This window comes from Mastigoproctus giganteus, chromosome 12 (genome assembly GCF_048544385.1).
Source record: "Mastigoproctus giganteus isolate SK-2022 chromosome 12, ASM4854438v1, whole genome shotgun sequence".
In the NCBI taxonomy this organism is placed as follows: domain Eukaryota; kingdom Metazoa; phylum Arthropoda; class Arachnida; order Uropygi; family Thelyphonidae; genus Mastigoproctus; species Mastigoproctus giganteus.
In genome coordinates this window covers 169,321,844-169,338,543 of record NC_143586.1, presented here as the reverse complement: position 1 = coordinate 169,338,543, position 16,700 = coordinate 169,321,844, and the positions used below count along the sequence as shown (strand labels likewise).

General features: G+C 37.2%; 1 protein-coding gene across 1 annotated transcript in view; it reads left to right on the top strand.

Moving 5' to 3' along the window:
- The window catches only part of LOC150077584 (uncharacterized), a 246,973-nt gene that overhangs the window by 70,142 nt on the left and 160,131 nt on the right, over positions 1-16,700 (top strand). Inside the window, exon 5 of the mRNA XM_090385952.1 lies at positions 13,280-13,306. Within this exon, the coding sequence (XP_090242078.1) occupies positions 13,280-13,306 (27 nt within the window). The remainder of the gene's footprint in view (positions 1-13,279; positions 13,307-16,700) is intronic.

Below are 16,700 nucleotides of genomic sequence, written 5' to 3'. Positions count from 1 at the left end.
CAAGCTAAGGATAGGATACAAAATACTGCACCAATCAACAATAGTAATATCAAAAAATACTTTATTTCTGTCTCATATGTTGAACAGTGGCACAAACAGCTTAACAGATTCTTTAAAGATACCGAATTTAAAATTATAGCTAGGCCTATACGGAAGTTACACACTATACTGAACAATCGCTCGGTTCTTTCGGCGTTCGCAACACAAATTAATGATCTTGTATACAACATTTCTTGCGGTGATTGCGACTCGTCTTATCAGGGTTCCACGCGGTTTTCTCTTAATATCCGTGTAAATCAACACGAAGCCTCTGTTCGTGCTTCTCGTTCAGCAGCGTCAGAATTAGCCTTTCATGCCATTAACGAAAAACATACTTTTTTATTTAACGAGGCCAAAATACTTAACGTTCAACGTAATTATACGCGACTATTAATTGCAGAAACCGTTGAAATTAAATTACACGAGAATTCTGTTAATGTTCGGCGGCCATATTTGATCTCCGATGCGTGGACCTTCACGCGCATGCGCGAAGACACATAATCACTATTTAAGTTGCAGGTTTAGCCTGATTCGATAATTTTCATTCCTGTGATCACGACAGTCGGTCGAAAAGCATTGTCAGCTTCAGGAAGGAAAATCGTTTTGAATATTTTCGTTAGATTCTTTTAAATTGCGTTAATTTGAATTTTAATTGTTTTGAATTGATTTTGAATTGTGTTAAATTGATTATTTAATTATTTATATTTCACTTTAATTATTTATATTTTACTTTAATGTACCGGTAAGTTGTCGATTTTTTCGTTTTTTCCGTTTTAATTTCTGGAGGGTATCATACGGAAGTGTTCCACGTACTATATTGAGGTAAACTCCTCTTATCAATTTACTAATATTATTACCAACGTAGAACATATTGAGTATTACAGCTCTGATTCATACTAACATGGTAAGAATATACCCAGATCCATGACATAATTTGGCCTTGACAATGCCCTCCGCATACACACTACTTGGACTCTCTACAATCACTGTCTGACAGAGTAGAGGTAGCAAGATTATACAGTAGCTGATCTCGAAGCCTCCTAAAGAGTTACCAATAGGTTTTGTCTGGTATACCAACTAGCGGTCCGCCTGTAAACACTGTTTTAGATCTGTACCCTCGAAATGTAAGGAAGATTGGATCTCGCCATGATGTTCATCATAATCTCAAAATTCATCAGTCATACTGCATGATGGAAGAGATGGGGAAGGGATGACCGGAACTTAGCTCTGGAGACTAAACTTGTCTTCCTCCACTTCAAGCCTGCAATAAAGAAATTTGTGGTATTGCACCGGTTTATGAGGGTCATCTACCACCTAGTATTGCCTGTTAACACAGAGGGGCTGCATTGCACAGTGTGGTGTGGGCACCGCACCTCAACCCCTACTTACATTGGTTCACACTTGGATGGTCACCCACAATGCTTGCTCATGGGGGTTATATCCAGGATTACTAATATAGTCCCACCATCGTGAAGGTGCAGCAGAAGATTTGGCTGTCACAGACCGTCTAGACTTCGCCGAAATTGGGTCCACTTGACTTGAATGTCACCCGAATATCAGTTCCATCAGCGTTTTAGACTCCCAGGTAGCAAGTACAGCTTGTCTAGCATATCTGAGAGGATGCCTGTGACTACCTCACGGGCCAAAATTAGCAGGCCAAAAATTCTTCTTCATAGTATCAACCAGAAAATTCAAATTTTTTTGGATGCATAGCAAGGAGGAGTAATATTCTGTTGAAGAATATAATGGAAGGAAAGAGGAGCAGAGGAAGACCTGCAAATAGGTGGAAGGATGGGACAGTGGCCTTCTGGGCATGACAATTTGCAGTGCCGCTCGCAGAGCACAAGATCAATGCAATTGGAGGAAATTGGTAGTGGCCACAACAGCTCCTCAGGGAGCTACGTGACTGGACATAACCTGCGTTGTCTGTGTTTTATGTTTCATTAACTCCTGTTTTGTGTATATTTGTATATTCCTTTTTTTTCCCCCTCCATTATCTCTGGTAATTAGCATTAGCATTAGTAGAGGCATTTGATGCAAGAAAGCAAGCTTATGCAGCATCAGCCAAAAAAAAAAAAAACCACCTCCACTTCACCCCCTGTTCGTTCAAAATACCTGTCCAGCTGAGCCATAAACTTATTTAGGCTATCAACTTCCACGACAAAGGATGGAAGTCTGTTCCACTAACCAACCACCCGCTGGCTAAAGGCAAATTTCCGCACGTCTATCCTACATCTGTCTTTCCTCAATTTGAATTTATGCCCTCTCAGGTGATTATTCTGAGGCGAGAGGAAGAATCCCATCAGCATTGAGCATGCTCAAACCATTCAAGGCTTTATACACCTCTATCAGATAACCTCGCTGGTGCCTAGTCTCCAGACACTGTAATTTGCAAAACTTAACTCTTTCTTCGTAAGAGTTCCCCTTTGTTCCATTCACTAATCTTGTTGCCCTTCTCTGTACTCGTTCCAGCAGCTCTACATCCTTCTTGAAATGAGGCCTCCAGACCTGTATACAGTACTCAAGGTGTGGCCTGACCATTGCCTTATACAAGGGAATAATCACTACCTCCTTATCCCTGCTAGAAAAATTCCTGTATATCATTAACAAGACACCATGAGCTACTCTTGAAGCCCGTCTGCACTGCTCAGAGAACTTCATATCTGCCTGCACAATTATCCCCAGGTCCTTTTCATTCTCTACCACTGTCAGTGTAGTACCACAGAGTTGATACGTTGCTCTGGGGTTGCTGTTTCCCATGTGTAGTACTTTACATTTGTCAATGTTAAACTTCATTTGCCACCTCTCAGCCCATCTGCTCAACCTTTCCAGATCCTGTTGCAGCAGCAGCATAGTGTCAGTAGTGTCCTTGACAACCCTGCCTACCTTTGTATCGTCTGCAAACTTCGACATTAAGTTTGATATACCATCATCAATATCATTTATGAATACAGAAAACAATAATGGACCCAACACTGAGCCCTGAGGGACTCCACTAATAACATTAGTCCACGACGAGCAGTGTCCATTGATTACCACTCTCTGTCTCCTCCCCCTCAGCCACCCCTTTATCCACAGCAGCAATTTGCCTCCAATGTAACACTGCTCCAATTTGTGCAGCAGTCTTCCATGTGCAACAGTATCAAAAGCCTTTCTAAGATCCAAGTATATAATATCAAAGTTATTCCCTGCATCCAGTAGTTCCTTTGTGACTGCATCATAGTATCCAATCAAATTGGTCAGGCAAGACTTCCCCTTAACAAAACCATGCTGTGTCCGAGCTATAACTGAAGTCTTGTCTAAATGATCCTGCAGTGCTTCTTTAACTAGTGCCTCCATTAATTTTCCTGGAACAGAAGTTAAACTCACAGGTCTGTAATTACTTGTATCAGCCTTTGATCCTCCTTTGTGAATTGGGGTCACATTTGCACATCTCCAGTCTGTGGGTACCTTCCCTTGCTGCTAATACATTGCTGCACTTAAGTTCATGCATAATAACTTGCAACTTCAGCTCAAAGTCCTACTACAGGAATGGGCAAGTTGTTCTGAGCTTACTTGAGCATTATCTTATCTTAGCTTTTAACTATACTATAATCTTCATTTTTATTTCTTTGAAATTAATAGATTTATCAGGAATGGAGGAGAAACTATTTCTAAACATGCTGCTATATCCTCACCTTTTGGGATTCAGGCTCTTTCTTTCTTACTCTATCAATCATTTGCACCACTTTGCTATTGCTAAGTTTCATTATGCCTGAACTAAATATTTCACATATTAGGCTATGTTCGTGCAGTCACAGACCGTCCGGACTTTGTCGAAATCGAGTCCACTTAACTTGAATGTCACCCGAATATCAGTTCCATCAGCATTTGAGAGTCCCAGGTAGCAAGTACAGCTTGTCTAGCATATCTGAGAGGATGCCTGTGACTACCTCAAGGGCCAAAATTAGCAGGCCAAAAATTCTTCTTCATGGCATCAACAAGAAAATTCAAATTTTTTTGGATGCATAGCAAGGAGGAGTAATTTTCTGTTGAAGAATATAATGGAAGGAAAAATCGAAGGGGACAACACAGGGGTTGCCAGGTTCCAAGCTTTCAGTCTTCCCTAGAGGTCACTTATACTGGATACACTCTTCCATTTCTCTTGTGTGTATAATGAGGTCCACATGTTTTCTTTGTTTGGACATGGTAAGTTAACTTATAACTTTTGATTTTTAACTTTGGATATTTTCTCATTCATTTTCAGTTGGGTCAACGATAACCAGTTTACACTAGGTGTACATTTTATGATATATATATACATTTTTTAAAAAAAAACTTTACAGTAGTACTTAACTTTTAGGCCCTGTTAATACAAATTTGTATATTGTTATTACTTTACTACATATCGATTATCACAGAAACAGAGAACCCCTTATTGTTATTTTTCCTTTCAGTCTGGTGGTAGACCCTTGAAAAAGTCATTCAAGTTGCAGGTATGCAGCGATAAGTATTTTATTTATTATCTTGTGTATACAGCTAATCCCTGACTTACGTAAACCAGAGTTATGTAACTTTGGACTTTGGTAAAATTTTAAAGACAATTTCTGTATAATTTTTAAGAGTGAAGTCAACTGAAGGAACAATAAGTATAAGTTTTTATTTTCGTTCCCATACAAACTATGTTGGATAACATAGTTTGTATTGGATTCAGTTACATTTATCGTTCAACTGAATCCAAACATTGACAACACTGGCAATGTTCAAACTGGAGGATGCCGAACTTTGACATTGGCACTGTTTATTTTCATTTATTCTCTGATTCACTGAAAAAATGGGGGCTTTTTAATGACACATTTATCCACATTTTTTGATATCAACTTGCTGCTTTGTACACAAATTAAATAATTTCTCAATATAACACTCTCACTATAATATCTCTCTCTCTCTCTCTCTATATATATATATATATATATATATATATATATTATTAGCATTTATATCGTTATTACGTTTAGTTGTATGTATTCTTTTAGATTTATGTGTTCTTTTGTGCAGCGTCAATGCCATTGTATTTTTGCCATTAGGCCAATTGTACATTATACGTGCCAGTATGTATTCGTTTCTACTTGTTTTAGTTTTATTGTAGATTGTTACTGATTATTGGTGTTTTTCATATAAGTATTAGTGTTACAATTTGTGTAATCAAGCTAGCCTAGTTTAGGTTATCTTCATTCCATATGGCCCATACATTTAAAGTTAAGATAAGAAGTGTAATGCTAAAAGATAATGATTTTTCATAACATTTTACTGATGAAAACATTTTTATCTGTAGCAAGATAATTATTAAATCTTAATATCTGTATAAATTTATATAATAATACTAATTTATATAATAATACTAATTTTTAATAATCTAACGTATTGCATTACACCACGTGGCCGTCAATCCCCTACTTCATCGGGGGCTTTGAGTGGATTGACAGCCCTTTTTTGATGTAATGCCTCATACTTGCTCATTTCTGTCTGTACCTATACCAGTCTTGCCAGTTTTGCTATTTTAGTTTATATTTTTTATATTTTCTTTTATTTTTAGGTTAATTTTCTTAAATTTTTAAATATTATTTACCTAAATTCTTAATTTTTATTTATTTAAATATTATTAGTTAGTTTATTTTTTATCGATCTCTTCAGCAAACTGTGATAGGGTACACAAACTGTGATTGTGTACCCTATCACAGTTTGTGTACCTGATGAAGTAGGGGATTGATGGCCACGTGGTGTAATGCAATACGTTAGATTATTAAAAATTAGTATTATTATATAAATTTATACAGGTATTAAGATTTAATAATTATCTTGCTACAGATAAAAATGTTTTCATCAGTAAAATGTTATGAAAAATCATTATCTTTTAGCATTACACTTCTTATCTTAACTTTAAATGTATAGGCCATAGAATGAAGATAACCTAAACTAGGCTAGTGTGATTACACAAATTGTATGAACACTAATACTTATATGAAAAACACCAATAATCAGTAACAATCTACAATAAAACTAAAACAAGTAGAAATGTATATACAGGGCGTCTCAAAAATATTGGTACAAACGTTTAGGAGAGGTAGGTAACATCTAAAGGAATGTGAATCGCATAGGAACCCATAACCGGAAACGTCACTGTAAGTTGGTACACGGCGCTGTTCATCAGTTTGCGAGAAGGAAAATTTCTGGTTTACTCATTCAAGCAGTAGTCGCCACACGAAGAGCATGCATAGATATACGAACTGTGAGCTGGCAAACATGCACTTAGTAAATGGATTAGCAGAGGGCCCACACGGTGTGAGCCCCCATGCGGCACAACATCGCTTCCCAGTAAATGTGTGGGCAGGTATGGTCTGTGACTGCTTAGTCGGCCCATGCCTGTTACCATCCTGCATGAACTCTGCTAAATATCGGATCTTTCTCGAACAAGTTCTACCAGGGTTACTTGATGATGTTCCAGCAAATGTGAGATGCAACATTTCGTTTCAACATGATGGGGTGCCTTCCCATTATGGAAGGTGTGTTCGTGACCATTTGAACACGTGTTTTGGGCGTCGATGGATTGGCCATGGTGGACCCATTGCCTGGCCCCCACACTCACCTGATTTATCGAGCCTTGATTTCTTTCTGTGGGGCCCTCAGATCTATCATGTATGAATCGCCTGTGGAGACGGAAATGGATCTCGTGGCAAGACTTGTCTGCACTGCTGCTGCTACTGTCAAAGAAACTCAAGGTGTATTCGACAATGTCCGCCAATCCATGCTGCGTCGGTGTCACGCATGCATCGCGTCTCATGGTGGAATCTTCGAGCATCTGTTGTAACATCATGAAATGCATCCATCTCGTACTCCATTGTTAATATTATGTCAAATAAATGTTTGCCACTAATTACTGTCTTCTGTCATTTCTACTTCTTGTGCCTCTGCTACTACTTTTCTGTGATGTTTCCGGTTATGGGTTCCTATGTGATTCACATTCCTTTAGATGTTACCTACCTCCCCTAAACGTTTGTACCAATATTTTTGAGACACCCTGTATATATATAGTGGATTCCGGTTATTTGGGCCATCGGTTAATTGGGGCAGCCATTTATTTGGGACAAATCTTAAAAAACAGAACCCAATCGAGTAAATAGCCAAGGTTTACTTCACTTAATTGGGATAACGTGCCGTTTAATCAGGGCAGGAGACCGCAGCACTGGAGATTACCTTACGATTGTCTCTGACCGTGTGGTTTGGTCAGATTTCTGGAGGCCACAACCATAAAACAATAAAAACAATTAGCTATCACACGTTTATTGGGCTTTTCTGTTAATGCAATCTATCATAAATGGATAGTAAACTCGATCTTATTTTCCAGCTGTCGGTATTAATTTGCAATAATACCGACAGCTGGAATTCTGTGGGTTATTATGGTGAAATGTGTTTACACTTCCATGAAATCTTCAATAATGTAAAAAAATTAATTTTCAGAATCTTCTCTTCATTCCTATTTTTAAAGCTTTGTAACTTGTTTCTCCGTTCTCACTTGCGCATATTGTGTTACTTGCAATTTGTGTGTGCCATGTTCTTTGTTATTGATTGCTTATCTTTGTACTGTTTTAAATTTTAACTCCCACTCCCAATTGTCAGTGAACAGAAATATCAACTAGTGAGTATATACACATTACAGTATGTATTAATTATTCCAATTATCACGTATATTTTTCCGATTTTCACATATCATTATTTTTTAATTGGTAAGGTAATAAAGGGCAAATTTGTGCTTAATATACTTTTACTTTTATAGCCTGTGGATAATATTCCTCTTATTTTCGCTAATTAGAATTGCTGTTTAATAGAATTAAAATTCAGTTCACAAACGTGATCACAATGACCGCCGCTTACTACACATCATATAGTGATTTGATCGTACAGTGAACCAATTGAAAAGGGGGGGAATCCACTGTATTTTTGACTATTTACGTGAAACTTCGGATAATTGGGGCAGCCGCTTAATCGGGTCAAAATGCACTAGTGCCAATGTGTCCAAAATAATTGGAATCATTAGCATTAGTAGCATTAGTAGAGGCATTTGATGCAAGAAAGCAAGCTTATGCAGCATCAGCCAAAAAAAATAAAGTAAAATAAATAAATAAAAAATAACCACTTCCACTTCAACCCCTCTGTTCATTCGAAATACTTGTCCAGCTGAGCCTTAAACTTATTTAGGCTATCAACTTCCACGACAAGGGATGGAAGTCTGTTCCACCTACCAACCACCCGCTGGCTAAAGGCAAATTTCCGCACATCTATCCTATCTGTCTTTCCTCAATTAGAATTTATGCCCACTCAGGTGATTATTCTGAGCAAGAGGAAGAATCCCATCAGCATCGAGCATGCTCAAACCATTCAAGGCTTTATACACCTCTATCAGATCACCTCGCTGGTGCCTAGTCTCCAGACACTGTAATTTGCAAAACTTAAGCCTTTCTTCGTAAGAGCATCCCTTTGTTCCATTCACTAATCTTGTTGCCCTTCTCTGTACTCGTTCCAGCAGCTCTACATCCTTCTTGAAATGAGGCCTCCAGACCTGTATACAGTACTCTAGGTGCGGTCTGACCATTGCCTTATACAAGGGAATAATCACCTCCTTATCCCTGCTAGAAAAATTCCTATATATCATCGTTGTTGTTATTGTTGTTATTTGGTGTTTTAGGAGCATTAGCAACTAAGGCCATATTGCTCCGGGATATGCGGTGGTCATTCCCTGACCTTTCCGTATCTTCCGTATTTTGTGGTGACGGGCTCGAACCCCGGTCTAATCAAGAAGCGTGTGCTACGCACTGCTGCTCCTTCCCACCTGGCTACGGAGGCGCCTATATATCATCGACAATACACCATGAGCTACTCTTGCAGCCCTTCTGCACTGCTCAGAAAACTTCATATCTGCCTGCACAACCACCCCCAAGTCCCTTTCATTCTCTACCACTGCCAGTGTAGTACCACAGAGTTGATACGTTGCTCTGGGGTTGCTGTTTCCCATATGTAGTACTTTACATTTGTCAATTTTAAACTTCATTTGCCACCCCTCAGCCCATCTGCTCAACCTTTCCAGATCCTGTTGCAGCAGCATAGTGTCAGTAGTGTCCATGACAACCCTGCAACCTTCGTATCATCTGCAAACTTGGACATTAAGCTTGATATACCATCATCAATATCATTTATAAATACAGAAAACAATAAAGGACCCAATACTGAACCCTGAGGGACTCCACTAATAACATTAGTCCACGATGAGCAGTGTCCATTGATTACCACTCTCTGTCTTCTCCCCCTCAACCACCCCTTTATCCATAGCAGCAATTTGCCTCCAATGCCACACTGCTCCAATTTGTGCAGCAGTCTTTCATGTGCAACAGTATCAAAAGCCTTTCTAAGATCCAAGTATATAATATCAAAGTTATTCCCTGCATCCACCATATGTATATGTATGCCATATCCAAAAATTTCATTACTTCATACAGCATGTCCACCCACATTTTTGTACTACTGAATACACCATAAATTGTCAAACTACTAGAGCAAACTTATCTGCAAAAAGATCTAAACCTCCCAAACACTTCCGCATTCATTACACAAATATATCTGATCTCAGTTCTAATCTCAATGATGTCCATTTACACTTAGTCTGCCAAACCTCACATACTTTTTCTGATAGAATCTCAGTTATTGGATGATTCAACCATTGCTCATCTCAGTTGTCCGAATTATTTGTTGTATTATTCGTTTTGCTTCAAAGGTGGCACTTGTGCATGTGTGTATTCTTATATTCCATGTTAGAGACTTAGTAATTTAGAATCTCCTCCTTTCGACCTTCTTTGACTTAAAATCTCATCTCTCTACTACATTCTGTCAAATTCATCTGTTGCCTCTATCATTCTCCCCATCTGCATTAATCACTTGGGTTTCTTTGACTTCCTGTCTTTGAAACTTGACTTTCTCCAGTCCAACTTTTCTAACAGTGGGGTAATTTTCTTTGGTGATTTTAAAGTTCACAACTCCACCTAGCTTCTGTTTTCTAGTCATGTGTACCCAGCTGGTTGAGATGCTGAGGCTTTTGCAATTACTAATGACCTTGCACAGATTGTTCATTTACCTACCAGAATACCGGACAATCCTAATCATATAACCAGCATGCTTGATCTTTTTCTCACAAACAACCCTTTTAAGTACATGGTCGAGGTGAGTGGTCCTCTAGGCACCTCATATCACAACTTGGTGATGGTCTCTTCTCCAATGGAGCCTTTCTTTCAAGGCCATTCCCAACCTTATGCTGTTTGGCATTACAAGAATGCAAAATGGGATGATCTGTGTGATTTCTTTTCCTTGGTCGGATTACTGTTTTCAAAACTTTTGATGTCAACATTTGGATGTAAAATTTAGATGTAAAAATCTCTTTCTTTATCTAAACCTTGGTTTTCCAATAAATGTGCTAAGGCTGTTCAAGAGAAGAATGTTGCATATCATAATTGGCTTGTTTCCAATTCTTCAGTTTCATTTTCAGCCTACACCAGAGCTAGCAACAATTGTAAAGCAGTTATTAATCAGTCCAAAATAGATTTTGAACAGGGTAACTGTAGAAAACTTGCTTCTTTCCCTAATGGCAGCTGAGCATTCTTATATCTTGTTGAAGTTATTGGCCGCAACTTTTGCCCATCTCTGCTCCCACCTCTGTCCAAACCAGATGGTTCTGTTGTCACTTCAGCCAAGGATAAAGCTGACCTGCTAGCATCCTATTTTTCTTCCAACTCACGTATTAATGATCGTGGTAAAACACTTCCCACCATTCCCAGCATGCTCCATTCAATGCCTCCTGTGGTTTTCCCTCAAAAGGATGTCAGAAGGATTTTGATGAATCTGGATGCTAAGAAAGCTCCAGGTCCTGATGGTATTTCTCCACTTGTTCTCAAAACCTGTGCTCCTGAACTTACTCCTGTTCTTTGCTGCCTTTTTTTACTTTCTTATTCCAAAGGTGTTTCCTTCTGCTTGGAAATTTGCTCATATCGAGCCAATTCCTAAAAAGGGATACAAATCCCTACCATACAACTATCATCCTATTGCAATCACCTCTATTCTTTTCAAAGTAATGGAGAAAACATTTAACAGCCAACTATTAAAACTATCTAGAAACCTTCCTTCTGATCAACGATTGCCAGTATGGATTCCATCAGTGTCGATCCACTGATGATATTCTGGCTTATGTTACCCATCTTTGGGCAAATTCATTGGAAGACTTCGGTGAAACTCAAGCAGTTGCTCTTGACATTTCAAAGGCTTTTGATTGTTTGGCATAAAGGTCTTCTAATTAAGCTCCCATCTTATGGTTTGCCAACTGTTTTTTTGTAATTGGGTATCCAGATTTCTCTCTGATTGCTCACTGTGGGTGATGGTTGATGGCTCTCTGTCTTCTAACTTCTCCACTAATGCTGGTGTCCCTCAAGGTTCAGATCTTCTCCCACTCTTTTTCTCTTGTATATTAATGACCTTCTTCCATTGACCGGAAATCCTGTTGATACTTTTGCTGATGATTGCACATTGCATTCCACCTTCCAGTTTGATAAACCTTGCCTTCTCAAACAGCTTCAACTTCTCAAATATGCACTACCAATTTCTTAAATACTGATCTCCAGGTAATTCTCCAGTGGGGCAATGATAACTTAGTTGATTTCAATCCTTCTAAAACTTAGTCCTATCATATATTTTGCAAAAAGGGATTCTTTTGCTCCTATGCTTATTTTAATGACTCTGATTTCTATGCAAGATCATATATATTTATTGGCTTAAGCACATTACAAATATTGCTTCCTCTGTATCTAAAAAAAACTGGGTTTTCTCTTTCGCTCTCGGAGTTACTTTTCTTCCCAACTGCTGTTCACTCTGTACAAATCTGAAATCTGCCCCACCATCAAGAATTGTTACCACATCTGGGGCGGTGTCCCCAAAACCTCTCTCAGGCTTCTAGATTCCATTCAAAAGAGAGCATTTAGATTGATTAATGACTCATCTCTAACAGAGTCTCTCCACTGTCTGTCTGTGTCATTCTGTTTCTGCTGCACGCCTTTTCTATCGATACTTCCATGGGCACTGTTCTTCTGAATTGGCTTCTATAATTTCCGCTCTCTCTCTCTCCCTCTCTCTCTCTCTCCCTCCCTCCCTCCCTCCCTCCCAAAGCAGTCCGTGCACTTGCCACAACCAGTCAACCTACTTTTACTGTCCAACTTGAAACTCACACAATCAACGTTTCTTCATCCTCATTTATTCCTTGAACTTCCATTTTCTGGAACAACTTTCCATCATGCGTATTTCCTGTACAATTTGCAGAAGTTCAAGTCTAATGTCAACAAGTATGTTCTTTCATCTTCTCTTCCTCCAACCCATGCACAGTACTAAGTGCTGTAGGTTTTAAATACCTCTTGTGTTTGAATTTTTCATTAAAAAAAAAAATGCTTATTATAAATACACTCAGTGAAATAAATCATATTTGAACCAAAATATTGTATTTATATTGTCATTTATAATGTCATACTGTATTTACTTTCTGTGATTTGCTGCAATAAATGTAGGACTACATTTATTGCCGCAAATAAAACCCTTGATCATATGTTTTTTTTTGTTTTTTTTTTTGTATGAAAATTTATGTGAAGTTCAGTGGAGGTAATTTAGATGTAAAAGCAGTTTATTCCATTAAATTTCCATTCCATTCCATACATGGAATGAAGATAATCAGCTAAAATGCAATTAATCTTGAAAAAAATAAAATAAAAGCAATTAACATACAACCTGGGAAAAAAAAATATCAGTAATGATAGTATTAATGTCTTGGTTCTCACACTTATTAGAAGTTCCGTTTGGTCCAACATTTTCAGGTTGCTGTGTATGGAATCAAATATCAGACATTGACAAACTTGGTTGCTGAATAGTGATTTGTGCTTTTTACCATCACTTGCTTTAAAGTTGTTTTTTGTCAACTATTTTTGATCAGCTATTTTAAATTAATATATTTTTTTGAGAATGTATTAGTCATTTGCAGTACATAAAATTTACAGAACGTTGCTGAACTTCATGGAGAATGAGTAATAAAAATAATAATGTTCATTTAGTTGCCAGAATTGTTCTATAAAGAAGTTAAATTTATTCCTAAAAATAATTTTTTATATCATTATTTTATTTCTAGGCTCAAGTTCTTCGTTTAGAAGACCTGGTAAGTGCACATATAATTATTTTTTAAAATCTTTTTTAACCTTTCTAAGGGGTTAAAAAAGATTAACGTTAAATAAAAGATCTTATTTTATGTTCAGTAATGAACATCAAATAAAATTTAGTGTTTCTTATTGAGATATATCGAGGATGTTCCAAAAGTAATACACAAGCTGTGACATGGTATTTATTACGGTGTAGATGTGACTGCTTGTGCAGATGCTGACATCATATTACTTTTCTACTTGTCTCATTTGTATAGCAGCACTTCACAAAAAAAATTTCAAATTAAAGGCAAGTACTTAAAAGTTGAAAAGACATGAATAATATCATTATATTTAAAATTTATTACATAATTATTTTATGCAAATATGCATTTTTGTTCACCTTTTTAATCCTAAGAATTTTTTCATCTTCATCCAACAAAACAATTCCTTGAAATTCATTGGAGTTATGTTTTTGGGTTTACTTTTAAAGTTCTCGAAAAGATTATAATTTTCTTATAGCAAATGCATTTCAGTATTGAGGTATTATATAAGGAAACTAATTTGCAGTACATTACAGTACTAAACAGAAACAAGGAATGGTTCAGTTATATAAAGTTTCCCATATACACATATAGCACCAATTTATATATAATATTGTGGTTAAAAAATAAATCAAAGGTTACTTGTGTGTGACTGTATATCCAAAGAATAAATCTAATATTTTTCCTACCCAGAGATAATTTTAACATATAGTCAATGCTGAGCATGCTCAATGCTGATGGAATTCTTCCTTTTGCTCAGAATAATTGCCTGAGAGGGCATAAATTCAAGTTGAGGAAAGACAGTTGTTGGATAGATGTGTGGAAGATTGCTGAAACAAACTTCCATCTGTCATTGTAGAAGTTGATAGCCTAAATAGATTCAAGGCAGAACTAGACACTCGGGAATTTTTTTTGGCTAGTGCAGCATAAGCCTCAGGCTTCCTTGCACCATGTGGCTAAGTAGTAATAATTAATATTTTGCAGGACAGAGTTATTTTCATTTCTTGTGCTATGTGATTGACTATGTTAATGCAGGCATTTGTGAAGTGCAGGATCCATTCCATATTAGCACCATTTAGCTCTTCAATGTCTACTTTGCTCTCAGAATTGTTAAAAGAGTGATTTTTTTTTTTTAACTACCTTGTAAGCAATGTGAAAGATTATTTTTGTTATCTCTCTTTATCTTTATTAAAAGCTTTTGCAGAAACATTTTCTAATGTTTATTATCTCAGCATACTAATATAATTTCAACTGCTTTATGAGCTAAGCTATTTTTATGATCATGGATTTTTTTTTTTTTTTGCAACACTGTCATTTGTTGTTTTTTTTGTCTGATCTAAAATGTGTTATTTGAATATCTATTCTTTCAATAATATCATATCTTGACATTTCTTCTCAGGTCTGAGTGATCTTGTTTTCTTACGTGTTTTACATTCCTGTTTCTTATGTTTTCCTATAAGCCATTCGTATTTTGAACAAAATTCAAACTCATTTTTATTCTCTTCAACCCAACCATCCCAGATATTCATTTTTACAGTCAGATGAAATGGATATTGCACTAGATCTACAGCTACAAACACCACCACATTTAATACCTTATTGTTATCATCTCCGGCTTCGTCACATTTGTTTCAACCTTGTCATTAGCTTCTTTACGGAGTTTCATTGAACCACATATTCATTGTTATCTAGTCCAGCCTCTTCTACTTTGTTCAGTTTTAACTTTTTTTTTTGATGGTTTCATTGGAAATACGAGGATTTTTTGATTAATTTTAATTAGAGTGCAAAGTCACAGAAACATTAGAATACAAGTAAAAAGGTGTAAGTGGTTTAATTAAAAAGGTGGAATTGTTTGGTTTATTCTGTTGAAAATACTTATAAACATTGTTACATATGATTTACAAACATGTACACATACGAGGGTGGTTCAATAAAGAATCGCCCACGCCTACTTCCAGATATCAGAGTCATGATATTTTGTGTGTAGCATCATACATATCTCTGTACTAAAGGTCTAAAATTTCAGCCCTGTGGCTTAATTGTTTTTCTCTTACAGAGCTGAACTTGTGATGAAGTAGCATCATGGACAAAGTTAAAGCCAAAGCTGTAATCCCTTATCTAAGGATGAAGCCCTACCCTATGGCATTGTGAAGCACTGGCATAGACAGTTTAGGTGTGGTCGGACATCAGTAGAATCTGAGCCCATTCCAGGTTGTTCCCATTCAGCCATTGATGACAGCATGATCAGAAAAGTTGAGTCGTTAATCATGGAAGATCGCGGATATCTGTGCATGAATTGTCCCAGGAGGTGAACATTAGTGTGGGCTCTGTTGAACCAGTCCTTCATGACCAACTCCATTTACAGAAATTGAGTGCAAGATGGATTCCCTGATTATTGACTGGTTTCCAGAAGGCTGATCGAAACAGAAATCACGAGTTGTGAGCCCTGTGCCAAAAAAATGAAGAATTTTTCTCTCATCTAATCACTCAGGATGAAAGTTGGATACACCATTTTGACCCTGAAAGTAAAAAGCAGTCCATGGAATGGGGACATCATGGTTCCCCACCCCCAAGAAGGCAAGGGTCCAAGCATCAGCAGGAAGGGTCTTGCTGACAGTGTTTGGGATGAGAAAGGTGTAATAATGACCGATTACCTGCCGAAAGGTAGAACAATTACAGGTGCCCATTATGCCAACTTACTCACAAAATTACTGGAGAAAATCAAAACATGTAGGCATGGCATGTTGTCCAAAGGTGTGAGAATGCTTCAAGACAATGCCCCAGTTCACACTTCTGAAATTGCAACAATACAAGCAGCCTCTTGTGGATATGAAATACGGCTCCATCTAGCCTACTCACCCGATCTTGCACCATTGGACTTCTTATTGTTTCCTTCCCTCAAATCATTTCTTCGTTGGTTTATTCTCTCTCTCTCTCTCACACACACACACACACACACACACACACACACACACACACACACACACACACACACACACACACACACACACACACACACACACACACACACAATTCACTTCAAGTAGTTTATTAAATATGAATTGCTATGTAGAATCTAATGTAGTACTATGCTACCTTGCAACTTAGTGCTATTTATATTATAATGTAAGCAGATGCTCAGAACATGTGGTGTTTTATGAACTGTCACAGTAACAAGTGTCACCTAGAATCATTTATAACTTTTAATGATCTAAGGCCACCAAGATTATTTTACTCTTTCCATTAAAAGCTATACTTATGTACAGCTTTTAATGGAAAGAGTGAAATTTTTCAAAAATCTGATACTATTGGAATATTTTGAAGTCATTTTCATAATAAGGTAAAAAAAAATTGATGCATTCCTTACTTT